The 11,197-nt window shown below is 53.4% G+C and overlaps 1 protein-coding gene across 2 annotated transcripts in view; it reads right to left on the bottom strand.

The window, feature by feature from the left end:
- PANK4 (pantothenate kinase 4) overlaps positions 1-10,703 on the bottom strand; it is a 22,207-nt gene extending 11,504 nt beyond the window's left edge. The window contains exons 1-7 of one of the 2 annotated variants that reach the window (XM_006885818.1): positions 10,538-10,703; positions 4,646-4,728; positions 3,962-4,176; positions 3,038-3,221; positions 2,621-2,713; positions 2,193-2,346; positions 664-845 (exon numbers count right to left, since the gene is read on the bottom strand). In XM_006885818.1, coding sequence (XP_006885880.1) covers positions 664-845; positions 2,193-2,346; positions 2,621-2,713; positions 3,038-3,221; positions 3,962-4,176; positions 4,646-4,728; positions 10,538-10,661 — 1,035 coding nt within the window. In that variant the 5' untranslated portion in view covers positions 10,662-10,703. The remainder of the gene's footprint in view (positions 1-663; positions 846-2,192; positions 2,347-2,620; positions 2,714-3,037; positions 3,222-3,961; positions 4,177-4,645; positions 4,729-10,537) is intronic. The other variant, XM_006885819.1, reaches the window with a different exon arrangement.
- Between the last annotated feature and the right edge of the window lie 494 nt (positions 10,704-11,197).

Here is an 11,197-nt window from a genome sequence, read left to right as displayed (position 1 = left end):
TGCTCACACCACTCTACACTCCATCACTCCATGTGCTCACACCACTCTACACTCCATCACTCCATCTGCTCACACCACTCTACACTCCTTCACTCCATCTGCTCACATCACTCCACATTCCATCTACTCACACTCCTCTATACAACCATCACTCCAAATACACCACTGTACACCCACACACACCACTCCCATCTACTCACACCCATCTACATAAGCATCTTTCCCATTTACTCACAGCACTTTTACTCACACCGCTTTACACAAGCGTCATGCCATCTGCTCACATTCCTCTACAAGTGTATCATTCTAATCTTGTGAGCTACCTCACACTACTCAGCACACCCATCATTCTGATCCCCTCCTACCAGTCTGCATATGGCATCATTCTAGTCTGCTTCACATCAACTGGCAGGCACACCTTCTCTCTTATGGGCACAGAGCCTAAAAACAGTCCCACATTTTGGCCCACAATTCTCACCACTCACCTCCTTGGCCATCTGATCCCACTGAACGTGCCCTTGTTTCCTGCCCCATGTGCCATGGCCCTGGGGATGAAGGCCCTAGGGTCCACTTTAACATGCCCCAGAAGAATGAAGCCCAGGGCAGAGGTGAAGGGAGAAGACCCAGAGTATTAGCATCTTGGAGAAGTTGAAGTCTCATTACCTTAGAGAAGAAGTTGATGCTGTAGGTGATGGTGCGCATGGTGACCGGGTGGCCCCGGATAAAGAAACCTCCGAAGTAGACCTTGTCCAGGTGGTGGAGTTTTGCATATAGGCAGGCAAGCTGCCCGATGTCGTTGCTGATCATGTGCAGCAGGCTCTTGGCCATGTCCTCTTTGGAAAACTCTGGGAGAGAAGCGGGAATAGAGCATGATCAAGGCAGTCGCACTAACTGTGAGGCACTTGTGGGGACCCAAGAGAAATCAGGCGAGAAGGGAAGAATGAGTGAGAGGAAATGTCACTGTTAGGTGCTGTCAACTACGACTCATAGTGACCCTATAAAAACAGATCTGAACTTCGTCCTAACCTGTGCCACCCTCCCAATCTCTGAAATGCTCAAATCCAGTGTTAGGATCACTGTGTCGATGCACCTCATTGGGGTCTTCCTCTCTTTCTCTGACCCTCCACCTTTCCCAGCATGATATCCTTTCCCCAAGGATTAAACTCTCCTGACAATACACCCAAATTATGTAAGAGAAAGTTTCATTATCCTTGCCTGAGAGAAAATGAGGGGGAGAAAAAATGAGAGAGAGAAAGGAACCATAAGAGAGAGAAGAGACTAGGAGAGGGCAGGGGGAGCAGAGAATTACTGAGTGAAAATGGGGGGCTAATGAAAGAGTGGGATAACGGGAGATGAAGAGAGAAACAGAAATAGAGGAGCAGCATTTGGAAGCCAGACTTGCTGGATACACTGGGACTGAGGCAGCCTACAGTGCCTAGAAATAATTGTTAAGCTTGGAATTAAAGTTACTCTGCAAAGCTGCCATTAAACTAAACAATAATTTGGCCCAGTTAATAGCACTGACCTCCAGGCACAGCGTAGCATTCTTTTGGAGCACAAACCAGTAGTCTAAAGCACAAGATGAGAAGTGAGCCCAAGATGATGGTAATGAAGCAAATACAGGTCCAGGTATGACCCAGCGTGAAAAATGTAGCCAACGTTATTGACTCATTCAGGCAGAAATTGTGAATGGACGTATGTTAGGCTGTGTACGTTGCAACCAAAAATAAAAAAAAGAAAACCCCAAACATTTAAAGACAAGATGAGAAATTGGTGAAGGGAGTTGGAGTGGTAAAGGGAGACTGTGAGGGAGGGCTAGAGTGAGCAAGAAGAGCATGAGGCAGTGACAGGCAGACAGCGAGAAAACACAAGTGCGCGGGAGACAGCAAGAGAGGCGTGTGAAGCATGTGTGCAATCAAGGGAAAAGTTCAAGGAAAAAACCAAAACACTCTTCCTAGCTAGTACTTCTCCTCGAGTGAAAACTGATTGAATTAATTTACTAAAATTAAAATGAACTTGGCATAAAGTGAAGGCGGTGGTAATTCAAGGACAGGAAGAGATGTGAGGGTTTGGTTTTTCTTTAAAAAAAAAATCCAACTCCTCCAAGTAGCCAGCAAGGAAATGTGACACCAAGGCTTTAGGAACAGAAGGGGCTGCTCCCTCCACTGTGGTCACAGGTCCCCATGAAGCACCTCGGTCGGCAGTCGCTGACTTCCCGAAGCTGCTGGCGATGAGGGTGCCGCTGAGCCCCAGCGTCTGGCAGGCCCCGCCGTAGATGTCCTGTACCAGCATGTCCACGTTCGTGTGCTGGCCCTTGGAGGCCAGATGCAGCAGCTCATCGAATTTCTGGGAGGACAGAGCAGATGACAGCAGTTGAGATGCCAATCACGTCCAGGAAAGGTCAAGGAGAACCCATGGGGCAGGGTCGAGTGAAACTAGGGGCCACCTACTCAACAATGATGCCCTGACTCACTCTGACAATCCACCCTCCTGAACACGCTCTCTCTACCCACTGGAACTGTGGTGTCTAAGATCCAGGAAGCAGAACGAAATCCCAACAGGGGTAAAAGCCCGGCCCACTGCCCCCTGGACCGGGTATCCTCCTGTGTACGGCGAGTACCTTTGTCTTAGTGAGCAGAGCGCCGAGCCCCCAGAACGTGCCCCCTCCAATGGAGCTGCCGCCAATCCACTCAAACTTGTCTTCAGTCTCCACCTGGGAAGCAAACGGAGATACATGTGCACGTGGCCGGTCACTAGAGCCACTGGCTCAGGGCAACCCCAGGAGCAGCCTCAGCCAGCAACAGTGCTGCCCCCACTGCTACTGAGGACGGAGGTCATGAGTCAGGGGCAGAGCTAAGCTCCCCAAGTACCAGGAGTGCTCACATTCAGCAGGGCTCTGGGAGCAATAGGTCAAGGGCCCATCCTGTGCCACATGCCTCTGTCACTTGTCCCCATGTCCAGCACCGGCTCTGACATGGACAAAGGCCTCATCATTAAGCACTGAGTCCCTCCTTCCCTCCCTTCTTCCTTCCCTCACCTTCACGATAGAGACCCCAGAGCCAATGTTAACAAGGAGGTAGGGGAAAATGTTCGGGTGGTTTGTCTGGAAGCGAAACTCAGGGTCGGCGTCCTTCTGGTACATGAAAGCCTCATGCGGGATGTTCTTCAGCACAAAGTTGCAGCCCTTTATGAGGCAGGTCATCACGTCCTCCTTGTCCACTCTGCAAGGGAAGGAACCACCCTTGGAGCACAGTGGCCCCAGAGGCCAGAGCCCACCCGTGGCGCAGAAGGCAGTCGGAACCCCACAACACTGTCCCCGCATGCTGTCTCCCAGCTGCAGATTCCACCAGCTGATACGACTCTGGAAACAGCAGTGAGCACAGCAGCTCCCGAATGTCCATCAGCTCTGTGATGAGGCATGCACTAGGCTCCGCTAGGAAGGCACAGCCCCAAGGCCCACACAAAAACCTGAAGGGTGACTAGCCAGGAGGACACTGGCACAGACTCTCGTACCCCTGAACCCAAGTCTCTCGTTTCACTCTACAACAGTCACCCCACACCCACCTGTGGGCACTTTTTCTCCCAGGCCTTGCTGGTGCTGAACCCCCAGATCAGCTTGCAAAGCTCTGGACCCACTCAAAGGCCTGCATCCTGGATGTCCTGAGTTCTCAGACACCCACAGTAGGGCTGGAGCAGGCACAGAGCAGCCAGGTTGTTGCCATGCGATCTGAAGCACCAGCCCAGGGACCGACCCCGTGGCCTACAGGGCCTGTCCTCACAACCACTCCTGCACGAAGTGCCCACATCCTGACACCACCAGAAGGTCATACATGCACACTAGCAGTAAGCCCCCATGCCCCTCTCACCAGCAGGGAGCCCTTTCTGTCCCCACCCAAGCAGGGTGGGCTGCCTTGCCCACCTTCCCCTGTCCACCTTGTCTTGGCAGCTTGGCTCCACTCACTTGAGCCGAAGCTTCTCCTCAATGAGGTCCTTGAACTTGTAGGCCCCACCCCCCGTGGCCTGGATGACTTTCGTCTCTGTGTTGACCAGGTGATCTTTGATGAAGTCCAGGCAGGCTTCGATGTAAGTGTTCTCAAATTTGATGAAGTGCAAGCGGGCAGTGATCTCTTCCTGGACAGAGATCTCATAGGGAGGCTCATGGTCCTGCTCTGTGTCCTGCAAAATAAAATCAAGAGATGCCAGAACGTACTGCAGCCCCACCCCAAGAGCCTGGCAATCTGAGCTCACCTTGAGACAAGCAGAATTCACATTCTAAATTCAGGGGGCCTGGGGCTGAGAGTCTCTATGGAGTATGGAGGCCTGAAGCCCAAGGAGAGGACTGGACTTCTGAAACCCTCACTGCCCCACTGGGAAAGGAGGCTCTCAAAGGAACATGGCAGGTGGGAGTGTCTGTCTGCAAGATCCGCACTATAGGGTAGGAGACTGGAGGGCGGGAAGGAGTAGAAACGCTAGCAATGTCCAGGACAGCGAGGACGCACTGGAGAGTAGCAGAGGGGCTGCAGGGTGCCCTGTCCCTGACGACAGGGTGGCAGGAGGCGTCACCAGGCAGTCCTTCTCGCCAACCACATGCTCCCCCGCAGCCTCACGCTGCGCTTGCCAGAGCCTTCTCCACTGAAGAGCTCACCTTCCCTGAGTGGTCAAAGGACCTCACTTTGGCGACCTTGTGCTGCACGGTTGAGTAGTAGGCCAGCTTGGTCAGGGACCCACCTGCGGGGGACACAAAGCACCAGTCAGAGCTGGGGGGAGGGGGATGGAGGTTCATAGTCCCACTTGGGCTTTCTGGGACAAGTTAGATCACCAGGACACCAAGGGCAAGCGCTCTCCACCCCTCTGCAGTCTGCGCTCCCAAAGACACGCAGCCTGAGACAGAAGAACATGGAGCAAGCGGAGGGGATATCAGGTCTAAGGCCGCTTTCCCCTTACAGCTTCAGTGCTTCCTTAGACTCCAATTAAAGTGGGTTCAGAGCTTCCACTTGCCCTGAAAATGGGCCCATCCTGTTTGCGGGAGTCCTCTGCGAGTCTACCCCGCTTAGGAAATGTCAGCCTCTAGCTCTGGTCTTGAGAATGACCAGGACATAGGTTCAGAAATAGGTTTCATGATGTGTCCCACACTGGCCACTCACCTGAACAAGAGAGGCAGGTGACACAAGTATTCTTCCAGTAGAGACACTGGTGACAATGGGACCAAGCAAGAACTAGTGCCCCCTGGAAAGGCTCAGATAATACGCCCCAAACACCAGAACAGACACAGCCTCTTTCTTCCAATGACCAAGACTTTGTAGGTGTCCTGGAGAAGCCCCATTGCCCCAGAATGGACACTTAATGCAAACTGATAGATAAAGACGGCACAAGACGTCAGAGCACTGGTGAGAACATGTCCGAGGGGACATGTCTACACGACGGTGAGAGGCCATTCGGCAGCTGCACTCCAGTGGGTTCCTCTCCAAGGCAAAGCAAGCACACTGGAGGCAAAAGGGCTCCAGGCAAAAGGGGAGGCAGGGCAACCGCACGCTCAGTGCAAGGGGCCTGACAAATTACGGCAAACATTCCTCACAAGGACAGTGAGAAGACAAAGATGCTTTTGAAACAGTTGTTCTGTGATACTACACTAAAGCGTAGGCGGACAAACTTAAGTCAGCAAAGGGACTTAGAAACTGCCAGGTGACCCTGCAGCCTGAGGCCACATCCGTCAGGTGGAGGCTGCATCTCATTGGGTCAACATGATACCTGGCCTTAATCCTGTCTGCCCCAGGAGCTCAGGAGGCAGAGCTGGCTATGAGACTCCTTACCGCCCCCTCCTGTCCCCAATTCCAGCCTGGCAGAATCCTTCTAAGATGTCTGCAGTCCACACCCTCTATTATTTTCTAACAAGAGGCAATGAAAAGGACAATGATACATTTTAAGGAATAATATGTATCCAAAGCCACTTTCAACAAAGTCCAATGGCACAGAGTCTTGATTTTTTTTTTTTTAACATTATCTGGGTTAGCTTTAGACCACAACCCAAACAAGACATATGAGTGGTCTGGGTGAAGGGACTTGGGGGTGGAGCGAGAGGTGTAGTTTCTGAGCTGTCTATACACCAGCAGACACACTGCCTTGAACACCTGACGAGATGGTCATGGCAGGGTCCTAGTCCTTTTCCTACCCTTCCCAGGAGGGGTGTGGGGGGATAGGTAGAATCGGAGCATCAGTTTAAACCAGCGCTAGCTCAGAGGGCACTGGGAGCCCGAGGAAACCAGGAGTGTTCACCTGTTCTCGGGAGCCACTGGAATTGGGATGTCCCCAGTCCAGCTGTGCTGTCGCCTGCTCTGCAGCCTCAACTCCAACAACGACCAGGGCCAGGACATCCACACGCAAACCTGTGTAATACGCCAGCCATCTCCCCACCCCTCCCTGAAGAGGGGAAAAAAGGGAGCCCCAAGACATTCAGCGCCTGTTCAAGATCTTCCATCCGAGCTTCAGAGTCCAGTCTGTGACCACCTTACAGTGTCTAGACCTTATGCACCCAGGTAGAATGTCCTTGGGCTGCCTGGACCCTGCACCTTGAGCAAACAGGGACAGGAAGCCAGCACCCACGACCCCTGCTGTCCCTTCCTGTTCACATGCTCACTGTCCCTGAGGGGTGCTCCCACCTGCCCTTACTCTGAAGACCAATCGTCATTTCCAGGACACAAGGGTCCCTGTTGCTCTCAAGGAGGCAGGTCAGTCTAGCTGGCTGCGAGGCCTGACCTGGGCAATTACGGTCTCCAGGGCCCATAGCTGTGGGCGAGGGAGAGAAACCGAGAAGCCTACTACTGAGGAACATTCCAGCTGCATGGCCTGGGCAGAGAACCCCACCCACAGGAGCCTGCAGGATTACAGGAAGAAACCACAAGCTTGTCGTGGGTAAAGATGAGGGTGTCCTTTTCAGAGTCAAAGGCACTGGGCTTGGCCCCAGGGAAAATTTCAGAGTGGCAACAAATAAATCCAGGCACTAAAAATATCCCTCCATGTGCTCCTCTGCCAGCAAAGCCCACCTGGGCAGGCTGGGATCCTCCAGGGCCGGAGCAGCCCCTCCTGAGAGCACCATTCACAGACCTCCGGAGCCACACAGAACACAGAGGGCCTGGCCTCACAGTGACGTGTGCACTTCACCGATCCTCAACTTGCTCCCACCAAGCAGAGTCCTGAGTGCAGGGCACACAGAGCCAACAAGACGCGGAAGCCTTCAGTGCACACAGCTGCTGGGGAAGGCACCTCCTCAGGGTGCTGGTGGGCCAAGGAGGGCTCTGCATTTTCCTTTTTAGTTTTCAACAAATATTTAGGAGTTAACGTTGTTATTGTTAGGTGCCATTGTATTGCGTATGGCTCATAGTGACCACAGGAACAACAGATCTGAACTCTGTCCTGTCCTGTGCCATTCTTAAACATACTTGAATCCACTGCTGAAGACACTGTTTCAATCCATCTTGTTGAACGTCCTCCTCTCCTTTGCAGACCCTCCACCTTTCTAAGCATATCATCCCTTTCCAAGGAACAGCCTAACAACGTATGTCCAAAATATGTGAGACAATGTTTCACCATCTCTACCTCCAAGGAACATTCTGGCTGCATGTGCTCCAAGACATATCTGTTCTCTGGGCAGGCCATGGGGTATCCAGCACTCTTCTGCAGCGCACCGATTATTCTCCTTTCAACCATCCTCATTCACCGTCCAGCTCTCACATGCATAGCAGGGGAATGGAAAGACTGCTTTGAATGAGGTGCTAGGTGTACTTTAGCCTTTAAACTGAAATCATTGTTCTTCAGAACTTCGGAGAGAATCCTACAGCAGACTCTCCCATTGCTATACATCTCCCGATCTGCTGGTACCAAGGGTATAGTCAATACTATGTTGCCAAGCAAGAAGAAGTAACTGACACTTTAAATCATTTCTCCATCTATCATGATGTTGCCTTTTGGTTCATTTATTAGTTGTTGTTGTTGTTGTTATGTGCCATTGAATGGCTTGTGACTCACAGTGACCCTATGTACAACAGCCCTAAATTCTGCTCTGTCCAGTGTCAATCGCACTGCCCCTGGCTTGCGACTCATAGCGACCCTATGTACAACAGCCCTAAATTCTGCTCTGTCCAGTGTCAATCGCACTGCCCCTGGCTTGCGACTCATAGCGACCCTATGTACAACAGCCCTAAACCCTGCTCTGTCCTGTGCCAATCGCACTGCCCCTGACACACCCATCCCGATTACCCCAGTCACTGAATCAATCCACCTCATAGAGGGCCTTCCCGTCCTGCACTGTCCCTCCACCCTACCAAGCATGATGTCTTTCTCCAAGGACTGTTTGTCCTTACAACATGTCCACAGTATGTTAGACAGAGCCTCAGAATCCTTGCCTCCAAGGAGCCGCCCGGTTTAACCCTCTCCAGGATGAATCTGTTTGTTTTCCTAGCAGTCCATGGTACCCTCAATACTGTTCTCCAGCACCACAGTTCAAAGGCATCAATTCTCCTTCTATCCTCCCTAGTCATTGCATAACAAGTGACTGCAAAACATTAATTTATTTCAAAGAACATATGCTTTCAATAAGGTGAGAAGCTGTCTAGTGCAGGACAGGAGTTTATTGCAAAGCCTCTGCAGGAATGAGAGGAGAGTGAGCTGCTCCAGGGACACGGGGTCCCAGGATGGGGAAATCTGAGCACCACAGCACATGTGAAGCACCTGGCCGTGTTACACTCCCACTCCAGTTCTGGAGCTGTGGAGCGGCACACACAGCCTTGGCTGAGCTGGCGTGGACAATGCCTGCAGCAGGGCCTCCAAGCTCATAAGCTCCAAGGCCTGCCGGGCCCGCCCTTGTTTGATTCCTCTGGGGCAGCTGGTCAGACTCTCACTGATTCTGCACTGCTGTCTCCCCTGGGCCCAGCCTCCAGGCAACTCCCACCTGGCCATCTTCTACAGCCCTGTCCCTCATGCCCTCCTACATCTCACCAGCCGGCCCCTGTTCTCCAGCACCATGGAAGATCATCACCCTGCAAGGCAGGAACTCTCTACTCTGCCACACCTCCAGTATCTTTGATTCAACTTCCCAGGGAATACCCCTCCCCTCTCCTCCTGAATGGGGCACCATGAATGAGTGTGGAGGGCTAAACCTGTGCTGACTCCAAATGATTCCCAGAACAAGAGAGCTGTATGCATTATATGCACCAGAAGCAAACAGCTCTGGGGGACAGGCCCGGGTCCCTCAGGCATCCCGACCTCCCCAAGAGAGTGAGCACCAGTCCACAGCTCAAGCACTCATCCTGGTATTTACTGAACATAAACACACTACGGGTGCAGAGAGCAAGTAGGGTACTAAGGGACCCTCTCTAGCCCTCAGGAGCTTAAATGTCTACACCTGCAGACATCAAAGGCTGCAGCCTGACCGGAATGAAAGGCAACCATAAGGCCTACTCCGGTTCCAGTCCTGGAAGCCCTCCCCCAATTGGTGCCAGCCAGGTTCCAATCCCAGCTCTGCCACTTTTCAACCCATGTAATCACCAGTTAGTCTTCATCTGTAAACTGCATGATGAAAGCACTTTAGGAATATTAACCATCAAGATGCTGCAGGATGAAGGGTACAGGGTTCACCTCAACAATCACCTAAAGGCCTAGTTGGGAGGAGGGAGTAAACGACAGGACCTAAGGGGCAGGAGGGTCTGGAGGGCAAGAAGTGTGTGTCTCTCATCTTGTACGAAGGCATGAAGGATGACCCTGGCTTCCCAAGCTCATTGACAGCCAATGTCAGAAAGCAACACCTTCAGGTAAAGCGTGGGCAAGGCCAGGTAGGACCTCAGCGCTGCGCCCTAGACTCTGCCCAACGGTCCCTGCCGGGGTCCTCAGGCCAAAGGTCGGTGGCCGCATTGAGAAGGCTCCGCGGCCATTGCTAGACCTCTCTGTGAAGCGCTTTCTGATGGGCAGGAATTATGGGTGCTGGCTTGGTCTTCGCATCAACCCCACACCTCAGGCCGGTCCCTGAGGTACTCTAAGACACTATGCCTGCCGCCTCCTGCCCGAAGGGTCCGAAGCAGGCCTAGATTTAAACCCATCTCCCCGATCCCTGGGCCCCGCGCCCCGTGGCCGACCCCTCCTCTGCCGGAATAACGGGGGGAGGCGAGGCGGCTGCCCGGACGTCCAGGAGCAGCACGTTAGGGTCATGCCCCCCGTCCCCTGGCACGTCGGGGGCAGATCCCTGCCCACAGTGGACCCTGCCAACCAGCTCCCCAGCCTCCCCCACTGCTGCCTGCTAGCACGCCGGACTACGAGTCCCAGTATGCCCCGCGCTGACCCGCGCGGCTCCTGCTGGGAACTGTGGTCCAGCTGCCATCGCGAACTCGGGCGCCAGGGGCCCCGCGAACTACAATTCCCGTCGGGCTCCTCGGGCGGCGGCCTCCACCCCGCCCTTCGTCCTTCCCGCCGCCCCCGGCTCGCCGGTACCCCAAACAGGCGCCCTCCTGTCCCGGGCCGCCCTACTCCCAGCGTCCCGGCCTGCGGCTACCTATGTCGATGGCGAAGCGCTTGGCGTTCTCCAGGTTACGGAAAATCTCGTCGGGAGGAAGCGTGATGCTCTTGTCCAGGCTGTCCCCGCTGCTACCGCTGCCCCTCGCCCCACACTCCGCCATTTTGAATGTGCCCGGCCAGCCTCATTAGCCATGGAGATATATGTGCATATATTTGACTGTTAAACGCCGCCTGCGAATATATTATGTTAATGAAGTTCTCGCCCCGCCTGCTTGCGTCCGCCCAGCCCTCTGGGCGGGTGGAGCCTCTGCGGACGGGCCTCAGAAACAGCTCAACAATACCTATCTGGCATGTTTGTTTGTTTCCCCACTGAGTTGGCCAGATTCTTAACTCATATTCTAAGTTGGTGCTGAAAAAGGCAGAATAAATAACATTCACGCTTATAGGCAGTTGTGTGCCATAGAATCCGAACGACCCACAGCTGGGTCTCCAGTGGGTTTTCAGAGACAGTAAATCGCATGGGGGTAGATTGCTCATCTTTCCGTGGAGTAGCAGGTGGATTTGAACCGCATGCCTTAGATATTGCAGAGCAGCCAGGAAGTGACCCATAGTTGACTTAGTGGGTTTTCAGAGGCATTTAAACAGTCGCACAGTAGGAGATTGTACATCCTTTGCCCACAGAGCGGCTGATGGCCTC

This window comes from Elephantulus edwardii, unplaced genomic scaffold (genome assembly GCF_000299155.1).
Source record: "Elephantulus edwardii isolate Elephantulus edwardi_28Jun2011 unplaced genomic scaffold, EleEdw1.0 scaffold00045, whole genome shotgun sequence".
Lineage (NCBI taxonomy): Eukaryota > Metazoa > Chordata > Mammalia > Macroscelidea > Macroscelididae > Elephantulus > Elephantulus edwardii.
Note: the sequence above shows the minus strand (reverse complement) of the source record. Positions and strands in the feature narration are given on the sequence as shown.